The 20,760-nt window shown below is 37.5% G+C and overlaps 1 protein-coding gene across 1 annotated transcript in view; it reads left to right on the top strand.

Moving 5' to 3' along the window:
* Positions 1-20,760, top strand: part of LOC140159570 (unconventional myosin-IXb-like) — a 152,133-nt gene that overhangs the window by 92,155 nt on the left and 39,218 nt on the right. The window contains exons 11-14 of the mRNA XM_072183061.1: positions 5,366-5,516; positions 7,704-7,899; positions 9,222-9,300; positions 10,976-11,023. Coding sequence (XP_072039162.1) covers positions 5,366-5,516; positions 7,704-7,899; positions 9,222-9,300; positions 10,976-11,023 — 474 coding nt within the window. The remainder of the gene's footprint in view (positions 1-5,365; positions 5,517-7,703; positions 7,900-9,221; positions 9,301-10,975; positions 11,024-20,760) is intronic.

Genomic DNA, 20,760 nt, shown 5'->3' with positions numbered 1-20,760 from the left:
AAAGCTTGACAATCAGAGCATTGTCTTTTTAAAATTACATTTGCATTCTAGTAGTATTACATGCACCATATCTGTCATTACAAATTCACTACATGATTATAAAAGTTGTTCATTTGGAACCCAGTTCAGTGGTGCTTTTGACACATGAAATCCCTGTGCAACAGTGTTGGAAATGCCTCGTAAAATTCACTGTTGTCTGGGGAATCGGCTAGCTGTGCATGATTCCCCCAATTGTGACAATTTATTTTGGCTGAGAGCAAATGGAGGCCATCTGGTACATGCTTGAATGTGCGGTATTGTGTTTTATGGTGACTTGAGCAGAGAAGTTCACTGAAAATAGGCTTAGCATTGATGAAAATGGCTGAGGAGATTAAATTGAGGAATATGATGAGCAAAATAGTCACAGAATCTAGTCACAAAGGGCTATTACAGTTGAAAGCCATACACCCCCTATCAGTCCTGTATTCACTATTTATAAATAGCTATTTATATATCACCATGGGGGTACATGGGTGCAGCCATTACACAACATCGCACCACCAAAGTGTATCTAGATAAGCTTTCACTCCATACAAATGAATAGGAAAACAAGATGTCGGTATTCATGAATTTTCACAAAAATGATATGTGCCAAAAATCTGAAAATTGGGGGATCCTGTAACTTACACATGTTATGAGAAACTGATTTTAGAGAAAAGTTACCAAAAGCGTTTTAAAATTTACCGAGCGCCATTCATTTTATAATGGTTTTTATTCGGTAAAACACACCAAATTTTGAGCGACTTGTTGCTGAAGTCAACTGCCTTACCATTGAAAAGTACAGAATACCACCCACTGTGCTAGAGGTCAACTCTCCAGACATACTGGCGCCCAGCCATAATGGCAACCTCCATTCCTCTCTATCAAGAATTTATATATTGCTATTTATAAATAGTGAATACAGGACTGTTTATGGAAGACATGGCCTTAATCTTTCACACAGGAGTGTGAATTTCAAATGGGGTTACCTGAATGGGCGATTTAATTTGAAATCTACACTCCCTGTGTGGGAGATTAAGGTCATGTCTTCTATAGGGGTGGATGGGGTTCTACTGGAATAGCCCAAATGGGTTGTTTATGTGGCCAGATCTGATCCAATCAGGCTAAAGTTGGCAATAATGAAACTGAGATATAGGCAAAAAGTGAGGAGAAAAAACAATCAAAAACATAAGAAAATGGATATACCAAAGGTTCATAACTTTGCAACCAAGTATTCAAGAGATCTTGGGATTCATCAGCAAGTATAGGTACTGAGTAAGTTAGTAATGGTAGTAAGTCAATTTTCAAAATTCCCAACTTTGGCCTGAGTAGATCAGATTGGGTCACATATACTTTAAACTGCATTATGCCTACTGCAATGGTTTGCAATTGGTTAATTAATTAATGAAATATTAATTTGTTCAAATTATCTAGGGAATACCTTTGGTGTATTTTTGTTTTTAGATTATTTTTTCATTTTACACAAAGTAAGCAAAATGTTTAAAATAAAATTCGGTCATACCATGGATCTCTGATCATAGGGTGTATGTAGAGAAGGTGCTTTTATAGGTCCATGTGGTGTTACACATATGATTCCAATTTTGCCAAAGTTGCCCTCCTACACACTATTTGAATTGTTTCCTCTCTAACAATACACATAGTATTGTCACCGTTCCATAATCAGGTGGGTATACTATATTCAAGATATATTAAAACTCCAGATCCTTATGTCTTCAACATCTGGCACAAATACATTAAATGAATCTTTGAATAAGATCCTTTAAACCTGGTGGATCATAATGTGTAAAATGTGTAAGCATGGAAGGGGAAGTACAAGCGTAGTGCTTGGGGGATGGCTGTAAAGTGAAGGAAATCGGTGGGAGTTGTGAGGACCATACCAACCTATTGGGAGGAAAGGTGGATTAAGGCAAATTAAGTATTTCATCTGTTATGATGCAGTTTAGGGAGTTGAATGTTAGGTTAGGTCTATTATGGGAATTTGTAAGTTTTCATATGTATGTTGTTCTATTTTCTTTTGGATAAATGTATCAGTCATGACTAGTTGGTCGGTGTCCCTTGTTCATAATCTGAATTTCTAGTAAACTAAAAATCAAACTGCATGGTCTGCTTTATTTAGTCTCAATATTTGAATGCAAAGTGCAAACACCGCTAGGTCAAGCTCCCATCTGACCAGTGGTGGCGCTGGGCAAGGGGAGCATTTGCCCCCCCCCCCCAAATATTTTTCTTGCCCCCCAGTTTTGAGGCAAAAACCCCCAAATTACGTAAATTTCCAATTTTGCCCCCCCAAGAAATTCACTTTGCCCCCCCATGCCCCAGAAAAAAATTCCTCGTGCTGCCACTGCATCTGACCCAGCTTAATGAATTTGGCGCTGGTTCTGTATCTCTAAGGACCGCTATCTCTAAGGTTCGCTATCACTAATGTGTAAATTCAATGAGGATAAAATCCCGCTATACAGAAATAGTTCGCTATACGTAAAGAAAATTTGGAATAAGGTTCGCTAGATCTATGGTTCGATATCACTAGTCACCTGCTTAGATATAACGAACCTTGATATTGGAGATAACGAACCTTATTTGAAATTAGAGATAATGATAATTAATTAAAATTAGTGATAGTGAACCTTAGAAATAGCAAATCTTAATTAGATTAGCGGTAGTGAACCTTATTTAAAATTAGTGATATTGAACCTTATTTGAAATTAGTGATATTGAACCTTAGAACTAGCAAATCTTATTATGAATTAGTGATATTGAACCTTAGAACTAGCAAACCTTATTATGAATTAGTGATATCAAACCTTAGTATAAAGGATCTTTCTGTGCAATTAGTGATATAGCGAACCTTGGGGATAACGAACCTTAGGGATAGTGCAGTGGGGTGTTACAATTAATTCTGCATGGCAACTATCAACATGATCGTCATGTTATAATTACATATGCCTTTAATATTATTGGAGATATAAACCTGAACATAAGAGCATATGGTTTACATCCTGAACATTTAATTGGCTGTGTTCATTCATTTGGAAATGGATAGGTCAATAAAAAGTAAATGAGTTGAATAACTTATTGCACAGGTAATATGCATCCTAAACATTATACCAAATTTAAAGTGTGATGTGCCAAAATTGTGGAATAAACCCTAAATTGTATTTGAAAAACACTTAAATAAATTGCTAAAACAAAATATGATATACATGTGAATTTCAAATGGGGTTAACCTGAATGGGTAACTAATTCCATTTTGAAATCTACACCCCCTGTGTTAGCCGCAGTCTGTGGCCCTCACAGACTTAGCGAGCGTGTAGCGCAAGGAACCGAGTGTTCAATCGAGCGCGTCAGCACGAGGCTGACGCAACCTCTCTGAATAGTATACTAATAGCAACAGAGCCCGAAAGTAGTGCTACCCCTGTGTAAGAGGTTAAGATTGTGTCTTCCAGAGGGTGTGTATGGATTTTAAATGAAAATAGCCTATATCAACAGCTTATTTCTTAAGTATTCTTCCATGGCAACTAGTGTTCATTAATTTAAGCTGATGATTACAGGATGGTGTTTCATCATATTATGTCAGTTATACAAAAAACCTCTAATGTCATGCAGGATATGTTCTTATTCCAAGTCTTAAAGACCTTTTGCCCTATATATCCCATCAGGTACTATTCCAGAAGGGTGCATACCGTACTATTGATCTTTTTGGTAAATCCCATTAGCCTTTGCGAGTAGACCTGAGATGTTGTCGTTTGACGTCATGCCGATGAGGCTGAGCACATCGTTACTGTGCACTTCACAGATTTGAAATGCACAGTAGCGATGTTCACTAAACGATGTGCACATTGGCGTGACATCAAATGACAACATCTCAGGTCTACTCGCAAAGGTCAGTTGATGTGCTGGAGTTTGAACACAGTTTGAATCCGACATTTGTACTAGGACATGAGAATATATATGGAAGTACCCCTGGAGCAGTGCGTTATGGGATAAGTAAGGGAAAAGTCTCGTTAAAGTAGCCGCTACCGCAAAAATTACCGCCTAAATGTACACAATGTATTCCTTTTGTGTATTGGTCAATGTAAGAAAGTTAGAATTATGGTTTTTAAATTATGTAGTCAAATCCAATGAAATTCTACTCACTTAGACAGTTTCGTCTTCCTGGTCGGAAGACTTCTTCAGTAATGCGATGATCCACTGGTTTTCCCGCGAGACTTCTCATCCCTAGGGTGCACAGTTCTTAGTAGTGGATCATATATGTGATTTAGAGAATATACACCTTCATCGCGATTTAGCGTCTCCTGCCCCCTCTTTCTGATCCATGACCATAATGCCTCGCGTATCCATCTTGTGTGTTTATTTGAGTCCTTTTCGAGAATCTTTGCCCCCTCCCAGTCAATGACATGGTTCTCCTGTGCTACATGGTCGGTGATGGCCGACTTATGCTGTTCACTGTTCACCAGGAAGACGAAACTGTCTAAGTGAGTAGAATTTCATTGGATTTGACTACATAATTTAAAAACTTTAGTTTACTTCACAATCCTGATGAATTTGTTTCAAGAAGTTAGAATTATGAATTAAAAAATAAGTGAAACAATTCAAAATGGGGAAATCACAAAAACTTCATCATCATCACAAAGGTACCTGACTAGTACACACTGAGTACCTACATAGTACTAATGCTGTTACTGCACCTTAAGACCCACCAACAGTGGTTCGGCACTGGTACTTCACTGCATGGTACTCCTCTGGTACTGCACAGTACCAGCCGAGTACCTTAGCAACAGTGTACCTGTGCAGGCGGTCCCAATAGGAATCATGTAGTGTACTTTGGTGGTTGTGTTCAAAATCTCCTCGGGTTAAGATGGTGAGAAAGGAGGAAGTTTGAATGCTGTAAGGATGTAGCATGGTCATTAACTCAAATCTCACAACCCGCATTGTCATGACAGTGGTAAATATAAGATAGTAACCATGTAAGGGAGAGCTAAAGAGAGAGGGAGAGGAAAGGGAAAAGGGAAAACCGCAAATTGTGTATTTCCATTTGAAGTCAAATCAGTTCAGTGTGTGATGATACTTATACATTGAAAAAGTTACGGGAAACTTTGAATAATCCAATATCATCTAACAATATCTGTATCAGCTGTAAGTTACTGAAATTGGACAAGATGGTAGTTACTCTTAAAACTGATCTCCTCAAATATGTCTTTGGAATCTCAAGGCTGACATTTAAAGCTTTTCTAGAGAGAGATTTATGAAGCGTAGTGGAGGCAATTAACCAATGTTTTGTTGTCGAAACAGGTTGTAACCATCTTTCACTGATCTGCCCTCGTTTTTACAGCTTCCCCGCTAAGGATACCGATGGTCAGAATCTGCTGCAGAAGTTTGTCAGTGAGCATCAGAGGAACCAGTACTTCCAGACGGTTCAGATACAACAGGAAGCGTCTTTCATCATCGTACATTATGCTGGACAAGTCAAGTACAAAATCAAGGTAGGTAGGAGATACTCTCGCTGGGTGAAAATGTAAATCTTGTGAAATAAAGGTTAGGAATTATGGTTACTTGTTGTTACAGTTTGACAGATTTTCAGCAGAAATCTGAAAGTGGCAGAATTAATGTTTTATTGGTGAAGAAGTCAGTAAGACAACTGAGTAGAAAATATGGGTCAAAATATTGATCAAAATTGTTGATCCTGCATTATTTTTTGTGTGTTAAAGAAACTTAAACATACTGGCACTGACTGAAAACCCAAAATCTTTTTTCGTACAAGAGAAATTGAAACATCTTGATTTTAAATGAAAAATATTGCTGTTCAAAGTACATGAAAGTGGTTTTAGTATTGGAATGAGGTACACGAGATACACTTATAAAGAGTCCAGACTTTAACCATGTTTGTGTGTTGCTCATAATGGAGTGCAAAATAGTGTACCTCGGATTATTTCATCATGCACTCTGTAAACTTTGACTCAAAGTATGTGCTTGTGTGCATGCTGCCTGTAATGTGTATGCTGACAACTTACATTCTATGTGGGCAAATTGTTATAAAAATGTCCACCAATAACAACATTACGTCTTGTATGGCATATGATTTGTGCTTGATGATTATTTTTCTAACATATAAGGCATAATGTTGTGATTGCTGGAGACTTCCTTTAAGCTTAAAGATGCAAATTACCGTTCAGTATATTCTTTAGCCAATAATTCCAGAGGTATACTGTTTTGATATCCTAATGCGACATTGTGGCATATTGAACATAGCGGTATGCACAAGCTATTAGGCAATTCCAGTTGAAATCCATACACCTCCTTATGGAAGACATGACCTTAATCTTCCACACAGGGAGTGTGATTTTCAAAAAGGGTTACCTACATGTAAATGGGCAACTCCATTTGAAATCTACACCCCTGTGTGGATGATTAGGATCATGTCTTCCATAGGGTGTATGGATTTCAACTGGAATAGTCCATTCTGTGTACAGAATCTCTATGATAAATAGACATGTTATTCACAGGTTGCAGCACATACAAGTACACAATATTTTTATAACATGGAAAAGTCATCATATTTCTGGCTTATTATATTCAGAGTAGCATTTGACCTCCTAGAAGATCGACAACACTCAACCATTGATTGCTGTGTATTTGAACTCATCTGCTTTTTAGATTACTGTACAAAATTATCATCTCTTTTATGTACTGTGCAGATGTACTCATCATTCAATTGTAAAAACAGATTCAATATATTTTTTGCATTACTATATAAGTAAGAATGGAACTGAATCAGGATTTTGTTTTCTGAATTGCCAATTGATCAAAAATTTTATTTTCATGAAATGGTCTGATTGTACCATATTTTACCCTAATGTGGCAGTGACGTCCGTGTGCATTTATTTGGGTGCAGCTTCAACGAATATGCACGCATAAAGATACCGCATAGATGCATCATGCATGTGTGAAACAGCTGCCTCAACGCATTGGCGTCACTGCCACATCAGGATGAAAAATGATGTAGTCATACTGTGAGCCAGCCGATGTGATATTTTCTAGTGGCAGCGGAAGAAATGAAGAGTCATTTTAAAAGGTTTTGAGTTAAGGCCACCAGCATTGTCCCATATTAATACTACAATCCTGGAAAAAAGGGTTGACACCCTTTGCCAGTCTTTTGGTATATCCCCCCTGCTCTCACAATTCAATTTGGACCTAGCCATGTTACCAACAGGTGTGTGTGAGACCCTCCAATATTGAAAGATGGGGAGTGGGGAAGATTGAGATATAGGAGGAAGTCAGTGCTTCACATAATCGCATACATGTTTCAATCGCCTCTCCAATTTTGATAAGACAAGCATTTCAATTAAATTGTACAAGTGTGCCAACTATTTTTTTCCAGGATTGTAGCTTTAAATTGACACCCAACTTTAAACATTTAAATGTTTTACTATAATGATCAAAATTGGCAATTTTTTCTCTCTATTTGACCAGTTATGTGTACCTATATCTCTGAAAAAAATGGACTATGGGTTTTTGCATCTGAACTCTCTTATATGTTAAAAACTTAGGTAAATGTCCTAAAGATGCCAACATATATCTATTTATTGGTATGTTTGAATTTGATATTTGCTTTTGATTAAACAAAACAACAATGTTAAAGTCTTCAACCCTGTCTTAATTATTCCACGCAGGACTTCCGAGACAAGAACACCGACCTGATGCGGCAGGACATTGTGACAGTCTTGAAGAACAGCAACCAGGCCTTTGTACGTGAGTTAGTGGGCATTGATCCGGTGGCTGTGTTCAGATGGGCTATCGTCAGGGCATACTTCAGAGGTGTGCAGGCATTCAAAGCTGCTGGGCAGATGTATAAAAACTCATCCACAGGTAAGGCTTGAGTAGATGGACTCTTTAACCTCCTGAGTACTACCTGCCGATCTAACATTGCCTCTGATTGGTCAATTACATAAAAGGAAGGTTTTTATTTCAAACTCTAATGGTGACCCGCAGGTCAAATTGCTAGAATAGTATATTAAACACAACTAAACAGACACAATGCAATTTGCAGGCAGCAGCTTAATCAGCGCCAATATTGCAACATTGAAACAAACAACTATACAACCCCCCAGTAGGCAATGAGGATAAAGTGCCTTGCCCAAGGACACAACACGTTGGCACGAGCGGGGCTCGAACTCATAACCTATGTATTATGAGTCGGTCGCCTTATCCACTCGGCCACACGTGCTCCCAAATATGATATCTTCATTTTAATCACCGATCAGAATGGAGCTTTGCAAATAATTCATCCCATTTTTTTTGTGTGGGGAAATTATTGTAACAATGTTGCTGATTGCTCCAATTGATAATGAAAGCTTCTTTTTGACCAATAGGCTGGTAGTTTTCATGGGGTTAAGAAAAGAACAGGATGCCTGAAGTGATTTGTATGAAGCTCCACTTCACACTTACAGGGCCCCTGGTGCGCTTTGGCAAGTCTAGGCAAGTGTGAAAGAATGAGAACTATGGCTCTTATTAGTTGAAAAATCAAAATCTAGCTTAAAAATGCAAAGTATGGGGTGTCTCCAGTCGTTTTTTTCTGATTGGATGGATGTCATCGGGTAGGTAAGAAGATAAACCGTCGGTCATTTCTTCTGTTATACAATGGCTACTCTAATTTCTGACATATTCCTATACTTGATATGTAGGGCAGATACAGTGGATGAAAAAGACCTCACAGCCAGTTCTGATTATAGTGACGATTAGAGTAACAATGATGTCGCCCATGCTATATGAGACGATAGATACATGACAGGCTTGACAGCGGCTTAAAACAATACCTTTATTCTCATTCTTAAACACCTCACTTCAAATAAAAATATCATAAGTATACCAAATTTTAATCATATTAAATCCTACATTTTACAAGGAATTACCTAGGGCTTAAAATCGATCAGTGTGCCTCTGATTGGTTCACATAACAAGTACACGTATTGTGTGCTGAACCGTGTTATATTGTGTCATATCTCACGGCTAAGAACCAATAAGATCGCCAGAACTTTCTTAAGTATTTAAGAATATGCCTTGGAATCATTGGAGAGCAGTGTCTGAATACTACTGAATGATTTACCCAGATTAAATGACAAACAAAAAAATGTACAAAATACTAACAAATATGTATCACCTGTTTCATTTCTTTAATTTGCTTCATATAGTTGACAGGAGACACAGGAGAGCTACAAGACAGGTCCTATCCATTCCAATACCAGGCCAAGAAGAGGAGAGTGGGTTAAGGTAACAATCCTTTTGTTTGCATGTTGCTATAGTTATTACTATTGTTGTAGAATTTTTGCATTTGCTTTGTTTGAGCTTTTAAATAATTGATATGGAATGTTTTCTTTTAAAGATTTTCAATTAGTATTTACTGTTTGTAAAAATCTAATGTATGCTATTTTATATAAATTATTCAGATGGTTTTACAAAGTTATATACAAGACAACACAATGAAGAAACCTGGAATAAAATAATGTCACCTTATCAGATTTACAAATACATCTCTGCTATGCTAAAATCTAGTTTATTGCTACAGAAAAGTTACAGAGACAATAGCACACATATAGACAATATTTTGAGGGTCTAGTTGTGGAGTCTTGTATTTTGATTGTATATATTATTATTATTATTATTATTATTCAAAACACAATATTACTGGATTGTAAACCAATCCCAGAAGAGGGTGGGGTTCTTAGTGGACAGGTGGGTGTGGGGCTGGGATGTGTGGTTGAGAAGGGTGGCATTGCTGTAGTAATGAATCTTAAATTTAAAAAAAAATGGATTAGAAAGAGGTGAGCTAGGGGAGGGGGAATTCTTTCCAGTTTTTTTCCAAATAACTGGAAAAGTGCTCATCTTTGTGGATTTTTTATTTTTTGGGGGTCAAATGTTGTATATTTGGGGTCAGTTTTCAGAATCAGAATTCTATCCACACATCTCTACCTCACTCAAACCACAATCACTAGGATCCAAACTGGTCTCATTTCTAGTGGGCTATTCCAGTTGAAATCCATACACCTCCTATGGAAGACATAACCTTAATCTTACACACAGGGAGTGTAGATTTCAAATGGAGTCACCCATTCAGGTGACCCCATTTGAAATTCACACTCCCTGTGTGGAAGATTAAGATCATGTTTTCCATAAGGGGTGTATGGATTTCAACTGGAATAGCCTAATGGCATAATTCAGTGACATCCATTCAACAAACATAGCTCAAGCAAATGACCTAAGTTGCTGAGTATGACTTTTTATACCCAACCTCTTCAAAGGTCATTCTATGAATGTACAAGAAAATGACCTTTTCGTTAAGTCCCATAAGCCTTTGCGAGTAGACCTGAGATGTCATCATTTGATGTCACGCCAATGCGCACATTGTTTAGTGAACATCGCTGTTGCACATTTAAAATCTGTGAAGTGCGCAGTAACGATGTGCTCATCGGCATGGCAACATCACAGGTCTACCCTCAAAGGCTTATGGGATTTAACGAAAAGGTCAATTGGAGTTAAAGAACTGTGTCTTTGATTGATGAGAATGTTTGAGATCCTTGTGAATGAAGAACCCATCCCCTCCATGGGTCAAATGGCTATTCCAGATGAAATCCATTCACCCCCTATGGAAGACATGACCTTAATCTCCTACACAGGGAGTCACCCATTCAGGTAACTCCATTTGAAATGCACACTCCCTGCATGGACAATTATTAAGGTCATGTCTTCCACAGGGGGTGTATGAATTTCAACTAAATTAGCTCAATCCCACTTGCAAATTCCATGCTACCTTAGTAACTCAAATTTGGTTGCAAATCAATACTGCCTACTAATATTCCTTAAAATTCCCCTTTTTTAAACAAAAATTGTTACAAATAACACTACTACTTTAACACCTTTTCCCCCTCATATACATGCACAATTATAGAAGTCTTTACCGTGCAGCCAAATCCTTACGCTTGATGCGAAATTTTAAGTAAGTTGTGTTTTGGTGTGACGTGATGAGACGAACACTTCTCTGATTCACTGAGATTTCTAATCACACTGATATTTCTTGAAGTGCACACTTTTACCTTTTGCAGTGAATTTCTTCAATACTTGAAAATGAAAGGGTGATGCAGTATCCTTAAATGTATCAGAGGTTGGAAAAATGCATTTTAAGTTCACACTCCCCTGTGGGAAATATCTTCAACAGAAGGAGAATGAATTTCAAATGGAATTAGCACATAAACCAATTCTATTTGAAACTCATCAACCCTCTGTGGAAGATTCAGATTGAATCTTTCTCAAAGGTTGTATGAAATTCATACTCCCTCTATAGAAGATATTTCTAACATCTTCCACAGGGGGAGTGAAGCTTTTAAATGGAATAGCGAGGTACAGCTGAGCCCAGTATTGTACATTTTTTGCCCTAGGATACTGCAAACCTTGGATTTCCATTCTATTACCCCAAAACATTTATGATTTAAAAAGGAAAAAACAATGTCTTTTGGATCACATTTTTAAAGCTGTTTATAGCAAATTTGCACACATGTAACATTGTTAGTAGGATGCACCATGCTGTGCCTTTGGGACCAATTAAACAAATCATTTGAATTATGGGTAATAGAATAGCTATTAAATGTAGCACACACACACATCAAAAATAACTTTTCCTGTGTGCTTCTAACTTACACTGCACACCTCTTGATATCCTGAAACTATAATGTTGTGTGACTAAAAAGTTTGTTGAACTCAATTAGACGTTTCAACATATTACTGCATAGGACTAAATTCAAAGTTGAAGAAAACTGAAATAAGAATTTGGTATGTTCAGCAAGCTCAATGCAATCCTTTATTCCCAAAGACATCTGGTTAGGTTGTATCTCTATTGACATTCTAGCAGAATTTCATGACCCCTTGATCAAAATGTTATGAATTCCAGCACATGAAGCATATGCCTTAACACCTTGTGATCTACAATGTACTATTTCATTACTGTATAGCAATACATTTTAGCGGTGTTAATTTTTCGCAAGTTTAACCATTCTGAACAGTTTGTGGTTCTTTTATTTACGGTTCCAAATAGCTACACATTAACTCCTATTTGTCAAATTTTAAATTGGGGCTTTTAAGGTTATACACAATTTTGCCATTTTCAGAAGCAAAATGGGATGCACGTAGCCCCCTTTAAACTTATCTATTTCTGGAAATAAATATCGGAGAGAGAAAACGCATAAACTACGCCTAAAAGCTGAAAGTGTAAGGGTCATTATTATGCTTGAATTTTCCACTTGGCTCAAAATGAAATGTACTTTTCAAACATTTCAAATTTTTTCAATATCCGAGCATCAAGATTTTTGGGAACACGGCCATAATTTCTCATTGGAAGTGGCGATTTTGTTGGGAACTTCGACGCACATTACAAACAAGTCAATAAAAGAATGTGCATATTCATTCTTGATATTGGTTGTCTCGATTTTTTATGTAAGCTTAAAATATTGGCCGAATTTGAAGTAAAATGGCCTCCACTTGTATGTCGTTTTGTAACCAGTAATAATAATTCGTGCAAGATTTCATAGACAAAATTCTGACCTACATTATTTCTATAAACCCTCTTCTGCATGCAGGTGCTATTTAAATTTTCATTTCGATAGCAGAAAATTGAGATATTTGCTATTTTTCCGACTCGCTGCTGCCAAATTGTCTAGTTTCGCGATAAAAAGATACAGCGAAATCAATTTTTTTTCGAACCATTTCACCTCGTTTGGCTTGTGCTTTGAAGTACAAACTTCAAAATTGATATAGTGATTCTATATTTCAAGCTCGTCATACTGTGTTTTTCTTACCTCTGATTGTCGCTGCTCAAGGCCAAAATTCAAATTTTTTGGACAGAAGTGACACTCTCATTTTTTTTAAAACACATGTTTACGCATTCGACATTGTTACTGACGGGCTGTATTTGCCAAGTGGTGTTGCCGAGGGCAAGTGGTGTTGCCGAGTTTGGATTTTAAAATATTTAGGTATTTTCTAGCTTAAAATCCAGCGCCAATGCTGCGCTTGCAACAGGTAGATATTTAGAAATCCATTTAAGGTATGGGTATGGGTATGGAAATTGGGGAACCCAAAAAAGTGGCATATGCCTATATATAGGCTATATGCAAAGGGATGGGGCATTTTGGCAGGCCAAGGGGAGGGGCCACAAAATTTGGCAGTCCAGGGGGTGCGGACAAGCGATTTTCGGCTGGTCGAGACGGGAGGCAAGCGATTTTAGCGAGTCGCTTGGAAATTTTGGCTTATAATTAGTAGGCTAATACCGGTACTGATTGCACAGCCTTTCGAGAAAGCAATTTTTTTGAGAACGGGGCCGGGGGAGGGAATAAAATTAAATTTTGGCAGGTCGAAAGGAAGAATGACTTTACCTAGCACACAGTAAAGGGGCATTTCGTGATCCACAGCCTCATACAACCCCATAGGCCTACGTCCTTTCTCACAAGTTAAGATTTTTATACCAGTCATCCCGCTCTGGCCACATGTTTAGGCATTTTCACGCAGATCAATTCATTAAGCAATGGAAAATATTGCCAAATTTGAATTTCGTTTTAAAAGCCTACTCCCCATTAAAAAAAACCCACTAATTTTGGGGGATTAAAAAAGTTCTGTAAAATGAAACAAAAGGCTGCCTCAATCCTAATTATTCATTTAATAGGCCAGGCCTTCATTTCTGAAAATATCGGGAGCTCAGTTAGTCACTCTCCTATGTGTAGGCCTACTGAGGAGCTTGACAAGGAGCTCAATTATATAATATCAATATTAAACCATAGGATTTTCAAGAAGTGAGCAGCTCAATAAATGCCATTAGTAAAATTATTGGGCCTACGATTTTTATATTTTATTTGACTGTGATCCGTTTTTCTATAGGCTATATACATGCCTACACTGTATATAGGCCTACCTTTAAAATTTCTAAAATTGGCGGAATTGAATAAGCTCTAAATTTCTCATACGTCCAGCATAACCAAGGGCAACGGGGGGGACGCCTAGCTATGGCCATACCCGTAGTGGCGGAATCAGAATTTTTTTCCGGGCATGGGGCCCGGGGGGAAGTGAATTTGAGACGGGGGCACTTATTGCACTTGAAATTGCCGCAAAAAGTGGAAAATTACATAATTGTGGGGACTTTGCCTAAAAACTGGATGAGAAAGAAAAATATTGGGGAAATACTGCCCCCTCTAGCGGGCGCCACTGCATAGCCTATCCATCCATGATGCTAGAATGACGGAAGTTCTGGCGCTGAAATTCAATTTCAATATCACGAGTTTTTATCAGGGATTTACCAAGGGAAGGCGATAGTGTAGGATTTTGCTGATATACCAGGCAACACGAGAAAGGTGTGGCTAAATAAGGGAGTGTTCATTATAAATATTTTCCATTATCATACTTTTGACGCCGAGAGCATAATTATTTGAAGCGTACATCGTGTCAGTCACATGGTCACATTATTTTCTGTTGAAAGAGAAACGCACATGTCTCTGATTAGCTCGGGGATTAGCTACTGCGCGCTGCGTGCTGGTCTGTTGTTGTCGAGTGGAAATGGGAAATTTATGAATGAACTTCCGCAACTTTGCAACACTCATCACGCAGCGGCGTAGCTGGGATTTTTTCCAGGAGGGGCAAGACTGTAGGCCCTATGGGGAGGGGCCCAAATATCCACCAAATTTCCCACTGGGGGCGGGGCTCAAATAGACAATTTTGCCAGGCTTATCATACGTATATGGTAGGCCTATTGAGCTGTATTGCATATCGTTTGGATTCCCCATCTCTCTGCCCCTCCTCTCACCCTCTCCTCTCTTTTTTCCTCTTTCTCTCCCCCCCTTTCCCTCTTTTTTTCCTTGCACTAGGGGCGGGGGGCCCAAATAGGCAATTTTGCAATTGCCCCCCCCCGGCAGCTACGCTTACTGTCATCACGGTGAGACATCGCTGGTAGGCCTACAAGCAGGGCTGTCAACTCTCACGCCGCTTGGCCGTGAGTCTCACGATTGGGTCACTTTCTCACGGTCTCACGCCAAGGTAGTATAATCTCACGCCTACGTAATAAATCTCACGCATAAAAAGCTGGAAAATGAGTAAAATCTCACGATCGTCCTGAATAATTTGTTGCTCCTACCGTCCCCCCGCTTTTCACATTCCCGAGCCCGTGGCTCAAATATTAATGGTTCAAAATGAACATTGGAGTCGGCAAATCCCTGCACGCCTAGCTCTTTATACAGACAAATATAGTAGGCCTATCAAAATGTTGTATTTTTATATTTTCTGGTGGACTCATGGAGAATATCATGTCATGTAGGTCCCGGCGCTGGGTGGGGGGGTCTCAAGGCATTTTGGTAGGCCTACCCATGCTTGATTCCGGAGGGTTTTTCACCAGGCCCGACCATTTTTTTAAAGAAAAACACCTCGGGCGGGTCTCTTCAAAACATTTGTACCGCGGGGATCAAAGTCATCCAAATTTGGCCTAATTTGACGCTTTTTAAGGGCACTTTTGCCAAAATGCGCCCAAAAGTTGGTCTTCGCTGTAAACCCACCCATCATAGTCGTTGAAAAGGTAGGCCTACCCCAAAACTGTGGCACATCCACGAACCCGAGGAAGAGACCTCCAGCGGGTAAAAACACACCTCTAAGCGGGACCAGATTTATAATTTAAAATAGGCCTACATTTTGGAAGCCAGTCATCACGACAAAGCGGGCCATGGCAGTGTTAATGGTATTAACACTTTGATTTTAGGCTTAAATAACGAGTGTAGGCCTATAAATTACAAATTTGCACACACCGGGAACCTTCTCAAGCTGGTTTGGGTAAGGATGTGAGGCTGTGACCGAAAAACTACGATACGATTTTAAACCAAATTTGAAGAAAACAGACCCAAAATTGTATCAACTTTTTGACTGAAAGTTTTCGCAAATATTTACTTTTTCGAGAAAATTATTGAAAATACCCTTCTTGAACCTAATTTTCATGACACTGAGGGTCAATAAAATCATGGCTAAAAATACAACAGAGTCTAAACTAAATGGCTGAAAATGCACCCCAAATCTGCCGCACATCCCCGACACATTTCACCTTATAGATTTTGAAAATTGTCGCAATAAAATAGGCCCGAACTTATCCCAAATTATCCCCGAAAAAATATTTTTTGCAGGTGAGGTTGGAGTCTTATTATTTTTATTCTCAGAGAGGATATGGGTTGATATTTTTAGCAGGGTACAATTTGTCTTGTTTTTGACGTTGAAGTTCCAGATTCTTTTTTTTATATGTTATTATTCATTCATTTATTTATACCCCGGGATTTATACCCTGTACGTGGGGAAAAATACACACGGCAGCTACAGAGAAACCACGAAAAACTCCTGTAAAGTGCATGAAAATGCCCCGAAAATGTGCCAACCGAAACACCCGAACAGGAAGATAAAATAAAAAAAAACAACCAAAAACCCAGGAAATTTCCGAAATAAGTTCCAAATTCTTTGTCCCCACTAAAATATATGAACACTCCCTTATGAAGTCTGCCCTCTTCCGGCTATTCTGGTAGTAGGCGTTGACAATTACCTTCATATTTTTGAAGCATGTTTGAACCCGATTTGTTCTCTATTCACATTTTTAACGTTGCAAGTAACATTTCAAGACCTCTATTTGTGACAGGTATTTATTACCTTGCTAGAGATGTGCCTAAAGTTGAAATTCAATATTTCGGATCGCAAAGATCGAGAGATATAAAGTTGTTGAATATCAGTTTAACACCATGGATCATATGGGCGTCTTATATGAACGATTACGATAACTAGGCAAATATGGCTGGGATACAGGTTGTGTAAATACTACATGAATATTCATGAACTATACAGATTCCATTCTTCTCTAATAATAAAGATGTCAATCACTCTCCCAGACGACAGTTGCTTGGCGCTTGTAAACAAATCGAATAATAGTGCTTGATAACAGCTAAAAAAATAGGCTAAAAACACATTTTCACACAATTTTTTCCGGATTTTTTTATTTCACATGATAAGTAGACATATTTTCTTACGTATAAGGTAATAATATATTTTTTCTGGAGGTAAAGCCCTTCAACACTTTGTTTAACCTTAAATTTGTGGTTGTAATATTATCTGCTTAAAGCACAAAAATATAAACTGTGCGAAAATTCCAGCTATTACAGTAATTGGAAACAAGAGGAAATAGTTTATTGGGTGTTCAAGGATTGCCACATTTATGGTTACACTACAAGATCCCTATTGGGGCCGCCTACAGAGGTACATCATCGCCAAGGTACCTGACTAGTACGCACACAGTACGTACGCACTACGCAGTACCAGTGCTGCTACTGCACAGGTTACTGCACTGGTACTACACTGATATTACCCTGATACCGCACAGTTCCACTCAAGTATCTTAGCAACAGTGTACCTGTGCAGGCAGCCCCAATAGGAATCTTTTAGTGTAATGCAATATACATGTCCTCACTGTCCTCTAAAGATTGGGACCTTTGAAATCTTTAAAATTTCAAAGAATTCGCGAGAGTCCTCTGCTGTTTTTCTGTCAAATAAGGCTACCTGTTTGTACTTTTATATCACACATCATATCAGCACTCTATCAACCTTTGGGACTATTTGTCAATACATTATATACTGTATAACACATATTTGACAGAAACAAACTCATAGGAAATGCTGTGAGATAGGTTATTGTTTTCAACCAACAGATTTTATACATTTCAAATTTGAAATTTAACTTGTAAAAGTATTAATTTAACATTTTTGTAACAACAATTCAATAACAATAAACACAAGAAAACTGACAACAACATCAAACATACTACCATTTGATGAAATATGGAATATTTAATTGGAAAACACAGAAGTATTATATTGCATGTAACACTGGCACATGTTTAATTGTAAGTCGGTTTATTTTATTACAGTTATAACAGATGTTTTTATTAGTGTAATCAAAAAGGATACAGCTGTTATTGCATACATTTATATTTGTATTACAATATCAAATAATAATTTGAGAAAACAAACAAAAATTATGTTTTTGCATTTCTGACATGACCAGTACAATTTACATCAGATGTAACTGTAATGTATAACACCGTCTTAAAGCTATAATCTTATAATATGAAATTAGTTATTTTTTTCAAACCTCATTTTTTTTCATATTTGTAATGTTAACACGTGTCCCAACTTGCACCTAAATGGAATCGGCCAATTTGTTTGTCTTTGTCGGTCAACAGAACAAAGTTCGACATAAAGTCATGTCCGCCCATAGAACTGCATGTTAAATGGCAAAAATAACCAGTGGGGTGTCTTTCACTTTACCTTGTTATTTCAGCTTAAAATGGACAGCAACCCTTCCCAGCAGTTATCACTAATATTATACATTTTGAACAAAGAATTAAAAAAATTAAAATTTGACGGAAATTGTACATTACGGCTTTAAAGGGGTGTGAACTATTACAACCAAATTGATCATGTTATGCTTGTTGGGTCATTTAGTGGAACTATTATGCAAAATATTTGTAGAGAAAATACTTGATTATCCCTTTAATGAGGTCAGTGCAAAAAATAGAAACAATTTCAGGTCAATTATTGTCATCAGTCTATCCAAATGAATTCAATGATGCAAATTAGGCTTAGGAGTTAAATTCCCTAACTGATTTATCCAATCCATATTCATATCGTATATCTCTAACAAACATATCATGTTGCAATGAATTAGCTGGATCAGATGGGTGTATCATAAATGGATTCAGTCATCAAACACTCTAATGTCATATTATCTGGTTACGGGGAAGGATTGAGAACGCAGCTCATATTACTTTTCTGAAAAGACAGCAGTTTAGATTAAATGGGCTGTTCCATTCAAAATCCACACTACCCCTGTGGAAGATTTTTTAGCTAAAGTCTTTCACAGAGGGAGTATGAGTTTTGAATAAAATAGACAATTTGGTAACTTCCATTTGAAATATGCACTCCGGTTGTTGAAGATATAGGTAAAGCCATTAATACAGGGGGAGTATGGGTTTCAAAAGGATTAACACTGACCAATTACATTTGAAAAACATAATCCCCCTGTGGAAGGTATTTTCACAATCTTACGCAGGGGTAGTGTAGATTTCAACTGGAATAACATAATGAATGACAGAAATAAACTGGCACACAAAGACTGACAGTTTTGCACACATACATACTCGCACATACACATCACTTCTGTTGCATGAAAATTCCTACTGAATACTGGTGTTTACAGAGAAGACATCTTACACTTCCCACAATGCATTTCTTCCATTTCAATAATCTGCACTGATCTGCTATCCAGTGTCACATAGTCCGATAGTGACAAGAGGTACCTCAATGAACAGAGCACATCCGGAGCTTGCAAATTTATTTGTATTTCGTGACTATCGACTCATGTTTAGGGAGTCTATTCTAAACTTGAAAACAAGTGGAACATGTACAAAGAAATAGGAGTATCATTTGAAGATATGAGGTGATGTATCATGTTGCAAAGGATTTTGGGAAGGGTAAGGTATCTTCTCTAACTGGGATATGTTTTGACACTATCGTTTCAATAATTCTAACTACCCTGCCCACTTCAATTTCTACTTCATCTGATCTTTCTGTTGAGAGAGTAGCACTTCAAAAAACAACTTTGTTTAATAGTATACAAACAGTAACTGTCAGTGAGTGTGATGGTTGATAATATTCACAAGATGTAAGATGGATTGTTGCATATTACAAGCTAGTAGCTGCGAGTGAAATGGAACAATGCATCTTTCATGGAGCGCTATTATTTCAACCATTACCGGTATTGAAATTTTATAATGGTTAATATTTTATTTGATATAACCTTATGAGTAAAATTGTTTACCTTAAGAAGATCTACTGTATTCAACCTAATAATAAGCAAATTGATGCAAGAAGATACACAAATAAACATTATTTTCATGTTATGTATTTTGTTTTGTACACATAACTTAGCCCATTTAGTGTTGTCCAATCATATTTTCAGTCATGAATAAGGTGTAATCTTGGAATATTAACCCACACTATATCTGTAAACAGTCTTAACAAAAATGTGATCCGTACTGTCAAAATCAGACGGAACTGGACACCTACATGTTACTTACTGGTTGCAGGGTTTTTGCTTACTTCAAACAAAAGCATTGAACATGTGTGTCCTGTACCACACTGTAGTCGATGGTATAAAGATAGGACTCTACAAATTGAAAGGACTGCATTAAGGTAAACCAATAAGCAACATGTCGGCTCCCAGTTCCATCTGATTTTGTAAGAGCAGGTCACATATATATAAAAGTCATACTAATCTTATTACCGTATTCGTCCGAGTATAGTCCCACGTTCGAGTATAGTCCCACCCCCCATTTTTCGAAAAATTCCAGAAATTGTAAAAAAAAAAAAAAAAAAACATTTTTTTTTTTTTAAACTTTTTTTCCGGTTTTGGAGTGTCCCTGGACCTAGACCTAGATGCTATAATCCCACCCCCCAATTGTGAAAAATTTTCACCTAAAAACGGGTGGGACTATACTCGGACCAATACGGTATGTAATATGTACTAACTTTACAATGAGTAATGTTTTCAAAGTGTCCCAAATAAATGTCTACAAGGTGTCCCAAATAAATAAGATGATTTCTTAAGAAATGTTTTGGCTTAAA

This window comes from Amphiura filiformis, chromosome 8 (genome assembly GCF_039555335.1).
Source record: "Amphiura filiformis chromosome 8, Afil_fr2py, whole genome shotgun sequence".
NCBI lineage: Eukaryota > Metazoa > Echinodermata > Ophiuroidea > Amphilepidida > Amphiuridae > Amphiura > Amphiura filiformis.
The sequence above is the reverse complement of the archived record's forward strand: the minus strand, read 5'-3'. Positions and strand labels throughout refer to the sequence as shown.